Source organism: Buteo buteo, chromosome 1 (genome assembly GCF_964188355.1).
Source record: "Buteo buteo chromosome 1, bButBut1.hap1.1, whole genome shotgun sequence".
Lineage (NCBI taxonomy): Eukaryota > Metazoa > Chordata > Aves > Accipitriformes > Accipitridae > Buteo > Buteo buteo.
This window is the reverse complement of record NC_134171.1, coordinates 27,513,381-27,533,197: the sequence shown is the minus strand read 5'-3', so window position 1 is coordinate 27,533,197 and position 19,817 is coordinate 27,513,381. Positions and strand designations below refer to the sequence as shown.

Genomic DNA, 19,817 nt, shown 5'->3' with positions numbered 1-19,817 from the left:
AGGGATATCTGTCTTTGATTGTTCCCATCATTCCAACATTGCAAGCAATTTTCTAAAAACCCCGCTTCTCATCCATCAAGATTGTCATCTGTTCTTCCAGACTGCAGAATAAAACACAGGCTCATGCTTTACTTACCCCAAGATAATGGCCATCGATAAACACAACAGGGAGTGAGGGAACTTCACAGACCCTCCTGCATCTTTCATCTAGTTCTTTTCCATAATCGCTGTTCAGAGCAATGTTTTTTTCTTCAAATTTGACTCTGTGGTTTTGAAAGATCTTTCTAACCAGTTCGCATCTTTCAAAAGTGGTTCTCACCACACGAAGGCTAGTAGTATAAATTACTATGCGGCCAAACTCTGGCACTGTTGATGCCTGGAAAGAAAAAAAATTAGTTCCCATTAAATTAAGTAAGGTGTTAATAATTTCCAAGTATTGAGTAATTGCATTAAAACTATTATTTGAGAAAAAAAATATTACCTTGAAAACACAATCCAACATTTTACTTTTTTCAAATGTAAAGATGGAAGGGGAGAAATTAAGTTCTTGCAAGCACCAACTTAAGGCAATTTAAGCTGATGATCTAAGTGCAACTTCACTTTTTCTGGAAGGTTTTAGAGATGCTGAATCAAGTTAAACATTATCAAGAAACAGATATATTTTAGATCCTGGTGGACTTCCAAATGTGAATAAATCATCACTGTTTTGTTGATGTCTCATTTGTTGTAACAGTGACTCATGTTTACACGGAGTGTGGTTGTACCCAGACTAAGTCTAAACCTGCTAGCCCAGGTGTTGCTGACAGCCTCCTTTAAGCAAGGATGGGAGTCCAAGCTAAGCTTCATCACATCGATGAACCGACATTAACTTAGAATACTTTAGGTCTCTCCACACTGAACTAGATTATGACTATAGAGGGTGATAGATGTATCCCTAACATTTAGGGTGGAATCATGTCATATTACCCTAACATCCAACCAACAATAAAAACGTACATTTTGTATGTATTCAGTGTCCAATTCAAAGCCCACTGCAGCTAGAGGAGGCAGTTCCCTTGGCTGTAAAAAGTTTCATACTACAATTCAGATTTGACTTTTTACCCCACTTCTTTGTACGTAAAAGTTTATGCCACATCTTTCCTTTCTGGGGTGAAAACAATTAGGGAGTGTAAATACTATAGGGATTAGTTTGCCCGAGAGAGTTGTACATTTTCAAAAAGCCTGAGAATCATTGCTCTAAACAAAGATAAATAACTGAAGTCCTAGCTTTTTTAAAAAGGTGGCAAGGCATTTCCAAACTTTTCAAACTATCCATTATATTCAGCAAATTATATTTAATTATTTCAGCAGTATTCCAGGAGTAAAAAAAACAAGTGAGAAAATAAAAAGCAAGGATGCCTGTAATGCACTGTAGCAATCTATGGAAAATGAACCTTGATGGGTGAATAGATAATTTTTTGACTATGTCATGCAATAATTGTAAAGACACAGTTGTAAAATTGGGCAGATGCCATTGCAGATTTTGCCACATGATGAACTCATGGTTTATCTTACTACGTAAATGCAAAAAAAAAGTCATTGCAAAAAGCATATTCTGCTTAGAAAGGTGTTTACAAGGTTCAATGTACTGTGAAGGTTCTCGGGAAAAACACTTGCGTTTTACAGATCACTTATAGATCACTGGAAGTGTAATTGCAAACATATGTAATGTAACCATTTTCCATCTCCCATTGTGGGAAGGAAACATGTTGTGATAGGTCAGTATTTATTCCTCTTTGAATGGATGTCAGAAATTCAATTTTAGGAACACATGTTATAAATAGTGGCTACTTTTCTCCAGCCTGTTTTCTAGGTTGAAAATCTGTTATACTGCTACTGCAGCATTGACTCCTCTCCAGCACATTGTTCACACATTCCAAGTGAGAGGATTAGCTCATCCTCTGCTTAAAAGACAAGTACTCTACATAAACACTGCCAAATATTTTAATAACCGCACATGGGTTGCTGGAAGGAAGAGGAGTTCATCCTTTTCAGAAGTAACCAAAAGGAGTTCTTAAAATATTCCTTAAAAAGGCAATTTCACATACTCATTATTTCCTTGTCTTTAGAGTGAAAATACATTTTGAAGTGCAAAACTATTCAACAGGATGAAAATTCTTGTTCCTTCATAGCTCTAATCTCTAATGCTGTTTGTTCCCAGACACCAGAGGCTGGCAGTATAGACACAGACAGTCATTATCTAGTGAAGCATCAGGGCTGTGGTGTCCCTACAGCATACAAATAAGCAGCTGGAGAGACGGAAAAATGGAAAGTTGTAAAGTGATCTGGAAAGATATCAAGTGGAAGGTGTGTACGCAGAGTCACTTTTATGTTTATTCCTTCATTTTTTCCTAATGTGGCAGTGAAGAAATACCCCTGTTTGCCCTGCAAAGAAGTATTAAGGGCATTGACTAAATAATTCTTTAGGGAAATTTTAGTAAACACCTTGTTTTCTGTGCTACAAACACACACAGAAGTTGTCCTTGGCAGGACTTCATCATACCAGGAAAATCCTTCCTGTCACCTGCTTGGAACCACACTGGTTATTAAAAATAGGAGTGAAGACAGAGAGATTTACAGGGTTTTTCTTAATGAGAATCTGTGCTAATTCTTATTTTGCTACCCATTCAATGGCTACAGCCTGTAATATTCAGTGACTAGAATATGCTCTTGAAGTAAACCAGAAGAATAATGTTTGAACTGCTTTTCCTTCCCAGGTTGGAACTGTGGCAAAAAAACATAATAAATGACAAGCAATGTAAACCAATGAATAGAAAGACATTTTAGAAAATGAACTCTTACAATTTTACATAACAAACTTCAAATTAGAATCTTCTCGTATAACTCACAAATGCACATAAAATTTTAGCTAAAGTTAAACAGAAGGTAATTCTTTGGTTAATGGGCATGACAAAACTTTACTCAGGCTGTGGAAGTTGGGTAGATTAACAAACCAAACAATTTGGAGCAACCTACATTGACCAATTTCTCGCACTTCCTGTGAGTGGGATTCTCATTGAAACCTGAAGCTTATGGAAATCTTATGACCTGAGGGGCAACTTTTGTGTCAGATTCAGAAAACCCCATGCACATGGGCCAAGAGTGTGCTTGAGAGACAGTGTCCACATAGAAAGACTGCCAAGGAAGGGATTTAAGGTTTCAGAGGGAAATAAAGTTGCTTTGGTAACAATCCTTTACATCATTTACATCTCTTAGTTTAACAGCACAGTGCTACCATCTCCCCAAGGTCCAAAAGCAGTATCTGTTTTACTGCATCAACCTGAAGAACTTGCATTTTGCTTGGGAGCTTCAAGCAGGTAGCAACAACAGTAGCCTGACCTGCATCACTTCACGGCCCAGACACCACTCCCAGTGAGTCAGGAACAGCTGCCCTTTTTTTCTCAGTCTAGAGAGAAAAAGTAATTGTTGCACCAGTTCAATCCTGTTCATGGTTGAACATGAGAAAAACAAAAGATCTTTCTTATTTTGTGCCTGACTCAGTCTTTTCCCAGACTTCTCTACCAGATGGCTCAGGCTTTTGCAAATGAGGAGTTAGTTACACTTTGGTGTACAGCCAGGGGAAACCTACCCCTCTGCCATCCCACTGGCATCCATTTGACATGGCTGCAGCTAAATGTAATCATTAACTGAGCAAGTCTTCTGCAAACAGCATGACGGATGTCATCCCATGAGGCTAAATATGTGAGTTTAGCATCAAGAGAGAACACAGGACAGAGGAAGAAATTGCTGATAAAGAGAAGGCTTAATAGAGCAGGCAGATGAGCAACAAAACAGAGGAATGCAGGGCACTGAAAAAGGGCTGAAAAGACAGAAATAACCAAAAATAGATAATAACCCCAAAACCAAAATGTCAGGATACTGACAAAGGAAGAGTAGTACAAACTAAATGTAGAGATAAAAACATGAAAAATATGACAAAAAAAGAGACAGACAGTGAAACAAAACGAAGTAAATGAAAAGACAGAGAGAAGGTGACTGAAATATGACATCCTGAACTTTTTTAGAAGAAATCCTGGTAGCCAGTGTAAGTGTACAATGACAAATGTTTTACAGAATATGTGAATCTCCAGGTTGTTTCAATATTTTTGTGGGTTTTTTTTAGACTTTGCATATTACTGGAGCTGCAGAAATATGAAATATTTGGGAATCATACTCCTAAAATATATGTTTGAGAATTTACCTTTTCTGTATAATAGCTGCCATGACAATAATAACAACATACTTCTCAGTAGCTCTGAAAATATAGTATGACAGTCAGGAGTTTCCATGGTGCTTCTGAAAGCCAGTTAAATATGTATGCCATAAAACTCCCATGGATGTCTCTGGGTTCAGACCTTCCCTGCTGTATCTTATCCCTGGCTTCTGGATCCAGCTGCAACTGAAGTAGCAGCAGAAAGTGTCCATGTTTCTCTCCTGGTTCCATAGCTACCCTGGCCCTGACCAGTCCTCCCAGTCTGTGCAGATATCACTCATACACTTATTTGTGAGGGGAATTTATAAAACGATTACCGAATAAAAATACTAGATTGTTTCTTCAGCATATTTGCCTTGAATTGCTGTCCCAAGGCTATAGATTTTCTTTAATATCTTTTAGGACATTTTTTATGTCTGCTTTGCTGACTTTGAGTGGCTCTTTATCTTTGGACCAAAACTCATAACATGGATGTTTTTGCAGCACAGCTAAGAGCTGGCCAAATTCAGAGCAGAGGAAGGGGTCCAAGGCAATGCTTTTCTACTTGTGGTGTGAGGACCACTGCTGCACCTTGGAGCACAAAGTGATTGCTTGTAAAACAGTGGTAACATTTTCTTTCTGAAAACCTTTGTATATGACCATGTCTGCAAGCAAATAAACAGGCAAACCCAGCAGTAAGAGGAATACTCATGACATTAACCTCATTTTTATTTGTTTGCAAATGAAAAATGTGACAGCAATACTAAAAATGTAGTCATGGGATTTTAATTTTTTTTAATCCTCTCTCTGGACAGAAGGCATAAACATGTGGTTTAACCTCACTGGCGTGAAAAGAATAGCTATTTACATTCATATCCATATATAATTTATTTCAATGATTGCGTCACCCACAAATTTACACTTGCTTCCTTTAAAGTACCAAGTAACAAATACAAAAAAACCCTCACCAAACCCACTCTATACTTTGCATTATATGCATTATATGAGCAACTGTATTCTAGCAAAAGCAGAATATTTTTCTGCTAAGATTAATGGGCTGGTACGGTACTTTGGCAAAAGCTGAAATGTTAATGCCAACCTTTATCACGTATGAGATTTTTAAAGGTTTTCACTATGTTCAGATATAACATTCAACTAATGTTATTCATGCGGTAGTGAATTGCTTCTGTGACCTAAATCAATGGCTGATATGCCCTTCTCTGTCTCAGAATATCATCTTTCAACATCTCAGAGTGTTCTCCTGAAATACGCACCCCTCGGCTCTGTAATTAGATACTATCAGACTGGCAGAAGTATCTGCTGTCCACTAAGTCAGCTGAGGCAGGAATCTAGAGCACATTACAAACCCTGCACCAGAGATGCTTCAGTGAGTAAATGCAGCATTCATGATCTAAAGAAAATGTTGAGCAAGAGAAAATGAATATATATATATGTATGCATATATGTGAATATGTATATATTTTTAAGTATGCTTGCATATCTAGAAGTTTTGAATTAAGCTGCTCACTTCATAATTGGTATTGCATAGCTTATAGCTTGAATTAGTATCAGTAACTGAGTGGCAAGAAGAATTATGGTCTAACACTAATTTTCTGATCACAATCTGTTTTGGACTTTTTGTTTTTATTTTCAGCTCAGAAACAGAAGGGAAGAAAACAGCTACGACTTGCTTGTTGAAGAAGTGCTGCAGAAAAAAAAAATCAATTTAAACATTTCATTTCTGCAAGATTAAAAAGCTTTTACTAGCTTTTGAATTTTAAAAGGCTTTCAAAATGTATACTAAAACTAATGAATACTTTCTGAAAGATTATTTTAAAGTAAAAAGCTATCACCAAAATGTTTCAATTTTTTTCTACATGACACTTCATCAGAACATACATATTTTCCAAAATGTATAGCATTTAATGAAAAGCATACTTTTCATCATGTCACTGTTTAGATGAAAATGTGCAACATTCTTTGAATGAGATGGCTGGAGATTGAAGGTCTGTGTTCTAGTGAAAACTACAATATTTGCCATCACAACAGCATAGTACAATGCTAATGGAGTTGTGAACCAGTCCCTTCTGACTGTCATTGTTGGTTGCCTGGTTCAAATTAACGATTTAATGGTATTTTTCAGAAAGAATTTATTCACTGGCCAGACAACCTCTTCCAACAAACAGAGCTCATCGACCAAAGTAAACTGTTTTTCTTTGGCAGGTAAGATCTATTTAGACATACAGGAAGAATTGCAAGCGGTCCCCAGCTGCAGTGTGCACTCTTGGTACAAAATTACATTCCCCTCCACTTCATTGCAGTTCCATGGGCTCTCACACAGCAAAGCACAGTGCATACTTAAATTTAAATTTAAGCACTCTCTTAAGTGTTTTATTACATTAAGGCTGTAGTCCTGTTTGCACTGCCTTCAAGGACCTGGCACTATATCAATATTTGGGCAAATTCAGAACTTGAACTTTATTAAATTCAGAAAACTGTGCATTTTAGTAAAGCTCAGTAGAATAAAGACTAAATTTCTGCAACAGTACAAGTGATATACTCAAGTCAAAGCATGTACTGACCTTCTCTTAAATACATCACTTCAAAACCGCTACACTTTTTCTTATCCAGTTTTGGTAATTACAGGGACTATAACTGTAGGATTTGGAGTATGTGACCCTGTGGGACAGTGGAATGATATCACTAGTTATCATACTCACAACCACCAGCAAGCTGGGAAGGACTATCAATACCAACTTACAAGTGAGGACATCAAGAGCTGCACTCCTAAACAAGGTAGCCAGAGAGTCTGGGACAGTCCCAAATACAGATACTAGTTTTGCTTTCCCCAAGAAAGTGGTCAGGTCACTGTTTTTCTCAGCTTTTAAAATAGCACAAATACTTGTGTGTCTTTTGTCTACCTGTATTCTGGCACTCGCTTCCCCCACAAACAGCAGCCCTAGGGATATATCCATTTCCACAAGCTGTATAGGAGCGCAGGCTCCTCTGCCTGATTGAGTGTCCCAACACAGGGCATGAGACACCTCATTTTGCCCTGTTTCAGTTTCATAGGGCTAGGTAACTCTGAGGAGCTGGTCACAGTTATAGAGAAGGGCTGTGATCCAGCAAGAACCTGAATTCTTTGATCTTCTAACTCCTGGGCAACTGTTGTCTCTCTTATCTACACACCCGCCACATACTGCTGATTGTAAAATAGCATGGTTTTACATTCTTAAGGTTGGCATCCTCAAAATTGTTCATCACTGCAGTGTAATACAGATATGGGATGTCATTATATCATTATATCTAAAACATTGGTATATTTATGTCTCTAATTCATTTGTACTTTTCAGGCTGTATATCAGTTTGGGGGATGTCAGATGAAAATAACAAAAGTAAAAGTAATATTGCATGTGACATTTATACTGTTCCTTTCATCCTAAAATCACTTGACTGAATACTAAAAAAAACAAAGGAGGGTTTTCCATCCTCTGACACCATTTGTATGTGTGTTGTTGCCCCTTCTGTTCTTCAAATAATACAATATAACATCATACCTTTTTTTCTGCCACTGCAGGCTTCCCCACATATCTTCTGGCACAGACCGCTCTTCAGGGGATGTCAAAGTGTGTTCATTTAAAAGCGGAAAAAATACTTGCAATACCACAGCAAAGGAGTACAGGGCATGACCCTGCCTCTCCCTGCTCTTTGTAATGCTTCAGGTATCGGCAGGTTCAGAAGGTACAAAGACTACAACTGAGCTCACCTTATTACGGTGAGTGTCCTTATTACGGTTCATCCAGCATGCACCCGTACAAGCAGGCTACAGCCTGCTCTCAGGTGACCCGAGCTCAGATAAGAGAACAGGTTATCTCCCTAGGGTTCATGGTCTCTGCTAGACCCTGATGCCTCTGCGTCTGTAGGCTTTTGAAAGTCAAACTGCCTGCTACAGGTGCGGCACCGACACTGGGGAAAAAAGCAGCTCCTGTTCAACAAGGCGCAGCAATGCTGTGGAAGTCAGCCAGAGCAAAATTTATTACAGTGTTCAAATCAGTTGAAAGAAGATCCTTATCGTCCATGCCTGATTGGCTTTTATTTATCAAGCATTGGAAGGTCTATCAGTATTTTATTAGTTTATTTATGCCATTATGCATATGATAGGAATTGGATTTTATTTATCAAGCGCTGGAAGGGCTATCAGTATTTTATTAGTTCGTTTATGCCATTCTGCATATGATAGGAATAAATGAAACCTTTGAAAATCAGAAGCAAAAGATAATCCTGTAAGTAATTCTAACCTGGTCTGCAATTCTTCCAGGAAGAAACAAGACTGTGATATAATGCTTGTTTCTCTCTTTTGCTTGCTCACTCCTTATTTCTCTCTCTTCATATTTACCAATTTGATATCTCCAAGAAATTCTTTGCAGAGAAAAGAAATGAGAGTATCTCTGGGAAGACCCTTGCAAATGTTACATGGGTTTGTAAGAAAGGAGAAGGATTTCTTTGTTGCACAAGGAAACTGCCCATGAAGACTGACAGAGAAGAAGGAAGAGATACTGAAAATAGTTTTGTTCTCAGCAGTTTACATGAGGCACCAGAAGCTGTTTGAAAAAGGAGTGTCCAACAATCCCCTTTCACATCTTGCAGTTCTTTGAACTATTTCTGTATTCAGCAGAAGAGGCCTGAAGCCAGACAAGTTGTACCTAGACTGTCCTGTAACATCAATGAAGCTACTTGTGGTAGGCTGGCATATGGGTATAGGTTAAGACAGGTAATAGCTGAGCTGTTTACACTAGTTGAGTGTTTCTGTCTTCTACATCTTACAGTCCTTATCAAATTAGTAGATCTCATCTTTCTTTTTCTTTTCAAAGGAAATAAAGTAACTTTAAAGGAATGGTAGGGTATTTTTGATCCCTGAAGTATCTTATGCTGCATAGCCAGCACCGTAATGTATTTTACAGCTGATAAAATGTAAGCATTTAGAGGATCAAACCACATCTCACCAAAGTATTATCTCTCATATCCCCTTTTTTGAAGCAGCCAATTGTATCTATTCATGGATAATAACAGAAGAAATTCTTACAGCAAGGAGTAATAATGGCCAAAATATTGTCCTGGAAACAACAGATATCGCAAAATTGCCAAAATGTGGTTTCCCTTTTTCAATTTCCATGCAAAGCCCTCAAACATAATCCTGGTGTGTTGTGAAAAACCTTCAAATGATACACTCCTCATCAGATACTGTTTATGTATGCATTAATGTAACTGCCTAAAATGTTGCTTATAAGTGAGATATAATTACAGTGTTAATTGACAAAATGCTGTTACACTGTCCTTAAAATGCAGTTGAAAAATCTTTCTCAGATAATCCAGTGATGGTAGAAGGAAACAAATCATGTATATTTCTTACTTAATTGACTTTATTTCATTTTTTAAAAACCCTTCATTGTTGCAGTGATCTCTGTGATTCAATTTGCTAGTACCCTACTCCCCTCTCATCAGCCTTATAAAGACACCAAGAAATGTTAGGAAGCACAAAGCAAACAGTGGTAAAATATTAGAGCCAGACAAATAGACACACAGGTAATCTTTTTACAGTTGGCCTCTAAAAACTTTGGACTGCCAATAACTTTGAAACTTCCACTACCAGTATAAAGAAAATCTTTATGACTTCATCTGTATCAGAAAAATCTGACACATAATTCAGGACAGTGCAATTTTCTTAACAGCACTAGCCAGAGATCCTGATTTTAGAAAATTTTCATCAACCAGCACAATCACCATGCAAAAATAATGTGCAATTATTTTTTAGGACAGACAGATTCAGTTCTTTGCCATTTACAGCAGGAAACTCTCAGTGCAATTTTAAGGCAGCAGTCAGGAAATATCTAAACCAAGTTTCAGCAAGGCATATGATAACTTTCCTCTTCATTGGCAAAGAGTGCTGTGGGATCTTACACCAAAATAGAGAGTTGAAACCTGATATACTATCTTTCAGCCTTATTATGATCTCACCTACAAAACAGGACTCTGGAGCCAGATATTTCCTGGATTAAGTAGCACTTAAAATCAGGATTTGGGTGTTGTCCCATTGCTTTAGTTTCTTTGAGTATATCAATCATTATAAGGCATGGAAAGCATTACTCTAGGATGATTATTTTATAACAATTAGTTTGACTAACGATACAGATACATTTGGAGGTTTTTAGCCAGCTCAAACAGATAACCAAGATTCAGCCCTGTAAAAGTAAACATGATGGAGGGAATGCTCTGCCATTCACAAGCCATTCACTATAGAAAGTGAATGAAACTGCAATATTTCCTACAATACACTATGTAAAGGGAAAATATTTGTCACTAAGAAGGTTGACTGGAAGTAAATTTCACTGAGTGATTTCCTAGCTCTTAGACCACAAATCCTTGAGCACACGTCAGTGTCGATTCACCTTGTTAAAGTTCCGTGGGAGTTTCTCAGTGTATGCATTTTACCAAATACAGTGTTTGCTTGTCAGGTGAGCAAAGTGGCCTCAAACCACATGGGAAGTATACTTGCTTTTTCTGATATTGATCTTCATCTTCACTGAGAGCTTGATTGCTTCTCAGCCTTCAGTGGCAGGGCCACGGCACAATCCAGCCTTGTTCTTCCATCTGTTAGTTTGATAACTGTAATGTCAGCTCTGAAATGAACTGATTGGTAAAGGGGAGAGTAAAGAAAGTTTGAAATTGCTCTGATGCTGCTCATCAAACAGCCTGTTCATCTATTACCTTCCTCTTCCCTCATCAATTCATTTCAGAGTAACAAGCCTTCCGATACAAGAGGAAAGGTGCTGGGATTACTTTACTTACACAATATTTTCAAAATGGCTCTTTTGAGACAATGAACAACACTAATCTATAAGACTTTCTTTCCAGCAAAACAAACTCAGTTTTTCAGTGGGGAAATGCTGCTGTTTCTGATAGGTAGTTTTCACTTTTCATAGCTGTTTTACAGTATATTTAATAAGAACAAGCTTAATAGCTACCTTAACCTATACAGAACACATCATGCAAACCAGCCAGCACCTGCCCTAACAATGAATTTTCTTTGGCAATGGGTTATTCCATATTTCTCCTCTGTGCCTACTCTGTGTCAAAAGACTGATTGTAGTGTGCTGTAACCTGGCATCCAACCAGGGAAATAATTGTTTTCTACAGGTGCAGTGTTAGTAGGAGACTTGTAAGCTAGTTTTACTAATGTTTGATTATCTGCTATGTTTGATAAATGGCTTTCAGCTGAACAATCTGAGTGGCGATATAAACAATTTCTCTTTGTTTGATGTAATTGCTGGATCAGGAAATTGAAACCTATACTTCTGCAAAATTGTGTTACAGGAGATATAAGCTCTCTGATTTGCTGTTTGGCTCTGCATTAAAAAAAGCTAATTAGAAATGCTTATTAAATTTTAATACCACTTCTTAAGAAGTAAGCTGTGCCAGTCAGATACAGATGAGGAGCTAAATTCAGGAAAATTCAATGATAAAAACTGCAAAAAATTTGCAAAACTTCAAATACTCTTGTGGTCAGGACTGAAGTTCTGGTGGAAAATTACACTACAGTTTTTTCTTCTGGCTAAAACAAAGTTAGGAAGAAAATTCACGATAGATGTGGCTAAAATATAGGTATTTGTAAGTCATACTCAAAAGAATGAACAAAAGGATTATTCTTAATGTTGGTCACCAACAGGTGTTGTTGCAGTACACTGTAAAAAACAACCCATGTCCTCCCATACATCTGGCTTTGCCAAACTTTCTGAATTCAAGCTATAATTAAAAACTCACATTTCCTTAGTGCTTTTTTCTTTCTTTTTACTTCAGAGAACTGACCAGATTGCAGACTAAGCTTCCCTTCCCCTCCAGCAAGACTGATTGTTCTTCATCTCTCTTCCAAGTCAAAGTCATCTCTCAGGACTTTAACACCCAGTTCTCCCCAGGCCCCCAGGAGAGATTTGTACTTCCTCCAACACTGCCAGCATGCAGAAGCCTTTCTTCTCCTGCCTCTCTCTTTCTGCTTTATTCTCTCAAGACAGAGTACTTCACTGCCACACTTGACATTTCTGGCAGCTATTGAGGGACTGATTTAAGTGAAGCCCATATCTTTTCATAAGAATTACGTAAGGTCAAAATTACAAGCCTGTGCTGCAGGCAGGCTGCAAGAATGGCTGGGAACTGGAGATTTCCACAGTACCAGCTGAGAAGTAGCCAGTGCCTCCTTGTTACGTTTCAGTAGGGCTGAACATATAATGAATCAGCCAAAATGGGACAGAAGCCCACCAGAGAGGACTCACACCACTAAGCAGATAGACATCCCCAAATCAAACCTAGGAGCATCTGCAGTGAACACAGTTTCCAGGTGTCTGGACATGTCTTACTCACTGAAAGTGTCATGTATATCTTATCCTTTCACATGAAGATCATCACCATGCATTGCCATGGAGCATGTATAATGCCACCGTTTCAGATGAACTCTGCCTTTCTGGTGCAAACTAGTGCCACAAGCTAAGCCAGGAAAAGACTGAGCCAAAACCTTCAAAGCTTTGTATTGGTTGCAGTTTGTGCCTGAAATGTGATTAATTCAAAGCATTGCTCCCCTCTCTCGTAGGTTCTTTGAGGAATTCTGTGAATCCAAGTGAACGTATTTACCTAATCATCTTAACAAAAACTGAAAACACAGGGTACTTAAAAACATTGCAGAGCATCTCCACAGACATCACACCAGCTTTTCAGGCTCCCAAACAACATTCCAAACACTGACAATCACAACTCTTCCATTTCCCTCCAAGATGTCTCTGTGAATCCAGATAGCAGGGAGCTTTCTCAGGCATCCTATGGATAAACTCAGTTCTTCTTCACAAGTATGTGATTTATCTCCTGAATTCTGTCTACAATATCAATGTTCCTCTTTTATTCCTCTCCAGCCTATCCCATATATTCACAGTCACAGACCTTACATAACTACCACCTGAGATTTTCTTCAAACTAATTACTTTATTTCAGTATCTACAACCCGGCCAGTCTCATTTGCCATGATCTTGGTTTCCACTAGTTCTTCTGGCTCTTTGGTTAGCCTCATCTTTTCAAATACCTCTACAGAATAACTTGACAAGGATGCTACATAATTTCATCAGAGAGGTTTCTCCAAAGACTCTTCAGTTACCTTTATCATCCAGAGAAGAGAAGGACCTTTGCTTCACCCACCAATAACCTCTTGTGTTTTACCCATTTACTCAGAGTATCTAATCATAGTTTTCTGTCTCACCTCCTGCACTGCTTGATGTAAATTGAATTCCTTTAAAAATCATCAGATTTACTAAGTATTTACTAAAGTAATGAGGTATTTGACTATGTGTAAATAATTTGCACTAAAATTCACACCCAGTCCACAGAAAACATGGCAGCTATAAAGCATAGTGGCATATCTGTGGTCAGACTGAAACTTCCCACTTCTGCAAGAAGAATATTATTTCTGGCAGATATGGCTTGTGTTGTGACAGGTCTGAATACAGTTGTGATGTCTATAGAAACGTACATTATGTTGTTGCATGAATTATGTGACCATTTGGAGGTCTTTTAATTCAGGTCTAAATTTTGGCCTGAACTTTCATTGCATATTAGACTTATTTTGGCTCCAGCTTGTCTGATCTATGCAAAACTAAGGGGACACAGCTTTTAAGTTATCCCAGTGAGGGTTTATGATTGTGTTACATCAATGAAAAAAAAAAAAGGAAAAGAGCTGAATTTCTACTTTGGCTGTTCGCAGTTGTTTACCTGGAGACAGTTTTCTAAGACTCTGCTCACAGAACAGCAGCATAACAGTTTATGCAATGTGACTTTGACATGAGAAAGATACAGGCATTTTAAAATGTTTGGAAAATTGGGAACTCAAACAAAATGTGAAAATAAAAATGGTATATTCACAGTTTATGGCAAATTGGAAGGTGACTGTTACATCTCCAATGTACCTTGCAAACAGAAACTAATTAATGTAAGAGAGAAAAAAAAGTCTACTACATGTCACCTAAAGAAATACTGCCATCAGTAAATTAAAAATGTATGGCTTGAGCTGCATAGCATCTGCCTGCCTAAAGCTACGTCTGTAAATAGTGTGGAAGACCAGAGAGCTGAAACAATGGACCACAGATGGGTCATGAAAAGAATGTTAATATTAATTATATAATTCTAATCAATGTGCAAGCCTGGAAATCTGAGAATAAATCTATTCTTAGAAGAAGATTTGTCCTAGATTACATCATTTAATTTCCTATTGCTTAACAGTCATGAGTTAATACTTGGTGATAACAGTTATATGTAGGAGCATGAAAAATAAGTATTATTCAACACTTGATTAGTGTTTATTTCACTTCTATCTCTTTATCGCTAGCAACTGGGAGAAATAGACCGTAAAATGAGAATCAAATTTCAATATAATTGAACTTTTTCTCAAGTTTAAAAAACATTCAATTTTTACATTAATTTTTTCTGGGCTTTTCTGTTTTCTGGTTCTACTCAAAACAAGAAGGGCTGGAAATAAAGGAAGATAGCGTGTAGGTCCACTTGAAAGAGTTTTGACTAGCACTTCATGTTTGGTCACTTGCCCAAAAAGAACTTTTAAATATATCGACTTGCCTATATTTGGTTGTTTGTATGAAATACTTGAATAAATGACAAGTTATTTTCTTGTGTAGTTATTTTTCTTACCCTTAGTTCACATTTTAAGTTACTTTGGGGCTTGCTTTTTAATAATATGAGTAGGATTTTTCAAAGATGCTTTATTGTCTTGTCAAGGAATGTTTTGTCTTGCTACTTACTCACACTTTGGTTGTAATTCTACTATTTACTTATGTACCATTTCCCATGATGTCACCCTGAATTATTAAAAAAAATCCACAGTACATTTGTCCTAAACAGCACCCTTAGCTGTGGGGCCCAAATCCTATTTTCTTTTGTCATAAGCAGCTTTTTCTTTTACTTGTTATTTATCACACTGTTCAAGATGTTTGAATCTTTAGTTGCCTGTCCAGGGAGGATCACTGGGCAGCTCATGTCCTATTTGAGAATATTCTGTAAGTAAGGATGGCTTTAGCCAGAAGTGAACTAGAGCAGGACTTGCTGAGGGTGGGCAGATAAACATGAAGGTGTTTGATATCTCAGATCATGTGGAAAAGTTAGCAAACAGCATGGATCTGAGTGAGTCCTGGTTTGAGCATGCTGGCCCCATCTGTCTGTAATCACTGCTGCTTCACTCAGTAGAACATTTCATACTGCAGAGAAACAGACTTGTGTTGATCAGCAGCAAACGGCTGTCATGAAAATTACTATGTCTGGCCCATTTCTTTTTAACTTGGCATCAGCTTTGGAAAACTGTTTACTGTTCTCTGGCAGGCAGATGAAGTTTAAAAAAAAAAAAAGAAAGAAGGTTGCTATCCCTTCCCTCTTTCTCTTTTGACCTCTCTTTCACCAGTGCCTTACTCATCCTTTCTAAAGTATTCCCTTTGTATCCTTAGACTTCTAGAAAGACTGATAGATGCTAATAATAACATGATAATAATACATACATACATACATACATGGATCTCTCAGTCATTTTACAGTTTACTCCTGCAGTGATCCCCTTTATAATTCACAAATGTCAATTACAATTTGATTAATTAAAAGGCATTAGTGGTCTATGAAAATGAATTTTAGACTGTTGAGCTTCTTACAAATGTGATTCACCATATTTCTGACTGGAGAATAAAATGGTTAGCTGGTGAGATCCTGCTTGTGATATTACACGGATCTTCCTTCTTTGCCAGGCTATGCTTTGTGTGGTGAATGGATCTGTTTTCCTAAGACTTACCTTCAATATAGCAGAATATCATAGGAAACAGCACAACAGCCCATGACTTCTTTCTTATTTGCACCAGTGCTGCAACTGGTGATTTTCCTAGTGTTAAAGACAATCAGCAAGTAAAAACTGGTATTCAGGAAAGCTCTTATCAGTTAGACTTAGCTGAGTTGAAAATTTACTGCATTCTCATTGGCAGATGTTTCAGCCTTTCATCATGGATTAATTACACCCTACAGTCAGTCTGTCTTATACAACATAACTACTTCTGCTCACTCAGAAAACAGCTAAAGAAGGTGATAGCATAAATGAAATAAGGTGCCATTGTCAACTGCATTCAGTAGCAGAGAAAATTCAAAATTACGATCTTCACAATTTACCTTCCTAAGCAATAAAATCAGAGGAAAGAATTAAATGAAGTCTGGTTTTGATTTGGGATACCCCCTGGAATTTTCATGTTTGGCAGATAACAAGCTTTCTGTCAAAAGTTATTTTATCTTTTACTGTATTCCTGTGAATGGAAGCTGGAATGAGATCCTGAAACTCCCAAGGAGTGTTGAATAAAACTGGGAAACCATCAGCCTCCCAGTATGTTTGGGTTTAATTTCCAGACATCTGGCAAATGATGTACTTTTTCTTTCCTGCCACTTTATACAATTTAAAATCTACCTGAAAATGTTACTCATCTGGGCTGATATAAAAACAGGCTATTCTGTAAAAAGTTGAAGTTGTCATCAGTACTGCACAGTTAAGGAAAAGGCCAACCATTTTTCAGGTGGACACAGAGCATTCTCTTGCATAGGATCACAAAGCACTCTGCAACCGGTAATGAATTTTGCACAAGTCTTTGAAAGAGGCAAAGAGCAAAGTTAAGCTATGCTTAGTGCAACAAAGTGCTGATGAAGTGCTGATTCAGTCCTTACTCCTCAATGAGAGAGCACCTTATCACTCAATATAGGAAAATGATAAAAAGGAATCTCCTGTAGTTATAGCACTACTTTATTCTGTATTAGCACTGAGTGATGAAGGACCTTGTTTCCCTGCTATATTACTTAACCTAATTGGAACTATGCTCTCAGCTATCTCATTACTTAATGATACCTAGAACTTTGGTACCTTCATCTTCAAACCCTGAGTAGTTAATTACTAGTTATACACTCAATCTCCATTTCTTTAAATTAAAGACCCATCTACATTGCACACACACAGTGCTTCATTCCTTTTCTTATGCAATAGATTCCAAAACCAAAGGCAGAGAGCTTGAGATTTTTATACAGATACAGAGGATGCAACTCCTAGACAGCATACATAAACCAGCTCTGCCCTACAATAGCCTATACTGTGGCTGTTAGCCTTGATGTACGAAAGGGGACAGATGACTCATCCACCATTTCTGTGTGAGCAAAATAGCATACATCTCCATGGAGCAAAGTTATAGACTTTGTTGCTGAAAAAATCTAAGTTGTAAGCTTTTTTTTGGCTTTTTTAACAAAACAGGTAAAATGTCTGAAAATCAGAACGCAACAGGTTGTATGATTTATACAAGTTCCTAAACCTGTTAGTCAAAATAGCTGCCAAGTTAGTTATTCCGTATATATCACATCTGTGGCTGGAGTGATTTTTTAGCAAGTTCAGTGTGAACAGCTTTAAGCTCTAGTCTAATTTGGTATTTGGCCCAGAGATGTGTATTTTTTAAAGAAAACAGAAATTGTTACTCTTATAATCATACTTTTCATATAATAATGTTCTTATAATAGGGCTAGAATCGATATTATGTCATAGAGTTAATTGTGTTCTGGTCAAGGAATATGATTACAAATGCAGGTACTGAGGTGATTAAATTGGCTATCTGCTTTTCTTTTGGAGCAACGTTTCAGTGGCTCTTTTGCATAGATATCATTTAATCCCCTGTAGCGAGAAAAATCAATAACAACATTTAGTCTAATATCATATCATGTCTTCAAACAATGCTGAAACTCCATACTGATTACATTTCTGCCAGTCGTGTAACCTTCTGACAAAATGAGAATTGAGACAGCGTGAAAGACAGGTCAGAAAGTTCACTAGACATCTCTCCTTTTTTGACAACTCTTGCCCTTATCTGTTGTGACTTCAAAAGAGAACTGCTGGAACAGCTGAGAATAAAACTACCTGGCTGAAGGAACTACATGGTTCAAGGCTGCTCCCAGTCAGTGGCAGCAGAAAAAAAAGATAGCATTAGTCACCTGTATCCAGCTGCAAATATTGGCCTGTAAAAGTGCCCTTCCACCCCAGTCTCTCGCGTGAGGATCCATGAGAACATCATGCACCAAGCAGACAGATAGGTTTGCACAAGGCCTGACCACCCAGCAGATAAAAAACCAACAGCTGCCATGGCAAAATTTTGCAGACAGATTTAAACGAACAGAAGCTATTTCCTGAACAAGTCATTTAGAAACTGCTGTCTCTTTTAAATCTTCCTGACAGCTTTAGTTTGGACTTGGAGGGACTGAGTAGGTGGTTCTGGTTTTGGATCATGGTGGGATTTGGAAGAACAACTGGACTTACCCACTGCATGTTTGGGAATCTAATTGAAAGCATCAGCCAACACCTGGAAAGGGAAGTTCTCAAGATGCAGAGTAAGACCTGCGATAGGTGGAAGGAACTCTAGCGATAATGCTTAAAGGTCTCATTTTTCACTGTGTCTTTCTCTTATGACATTCTCCACTTGAACAGCAATGAAGTGCTTCACAGTTGCCTGTGGGGCTAGGAGGGAGAGTCCTTTGCAGTTAGAGGTAGTAAACCAAGAGCAGGACATGAGCAGCTGGGCAGGGAAAGATCACATTTTCTTTAAAAAGATGTAACTTCAATTGCAGGTTTAGAAACTGACTGCTTTCTGTCTTACAGAAGTTGCCTGGGGAAATAGATTTTTCTTAAATAATACTGTATGACTGCTGTCAATTCTTAATATTTTTAAGACTTGATAGATAATTAGCAATCAGCAGTATTCCAAACAAGGCTACTGGGAGTCAATCCCAAAGAAAAATTTCTTTGCCTTTGCACCAGCATTGGTTGATTTGTCAATGCAGAACATAACAGAGCAAGTCGTTATAAATGTGTGCAAATATTGGCTAGTAAGTTTTTCCATACTTCTTTGTGAGAAGTGCAGAAAGAACTTGTCTGTGTGTGGTATTTCTGTGGTATAGAAGACATACTCCTCTGACATTATTGATGGATGGTGTCTTTAGATACAGTTCCAAAGCAAAATTGTACTAAGGTTGTTAAAATGCTTTCCACAATTCATACTAGCAATGAGTGATGGTTTTTCTGTCTTCTTTCTTGCCATGTGTGAAATGAGTCTCTACCTCACTGACTCCAGCTGCTCGCCTGTGACCATTTTTGTTGCTTTGTATGATGGAGGCTGTAAAGAGTTGTGCTGTGACAGCCTCTCCACAGCGTAACTACTCTGTCAAGCAAAACCACAAGAGCACCTGTTTGGATGGGGAGTTGTATTTTTCCAGCTCCTTTTCAAAATCAACAGGCTGGGGATGCTATCCTAATTACTATTTATCTTACAAGTTTTTGAAAAATTCAGTGAGATTTGAGTTTCATGCTTTGTGTGTACTAGCCAGTATGGGATGTTGCAGCAATGAGGGAGCTTTTAATGCATTAAAGTCTCACCCTTTTCTCTCTGGCTGCAAATTCCACTCTGAAGCATGTTTTATTGCACTTAAGCTACAAACT

At 37.8% G+C, this 19,817-nt stretch overlaps 1 protein-coding gene across 1 annotated transcript in view; it reads right to left on the bottom strand.

Annotated features, from left to right (window-relative positions):
- GRXCR1 (glutaredoxin and cysteine rich domain containing 1) overlaps positions 1-19,817 on the bottom strand; it is a 40,716-nt gene that overhangs the window by 10,939 nt on the left and 9,960 nt on the right. The window contains exons 3-4 of the mRNA XM_075041300.1: positions 8,935-8,939; positions 137-360 (exon numbers count right to left, since the gene is read on the bottom strand). Coding sequence (XP_074897401.1) covers positions 137-360; positions 8,935-8,939 — 229 coding nt within the window. The remainder of the gene's footprint in view (positions 1-136; positions 361-8,934; positions 8,940-19,817) is intronic.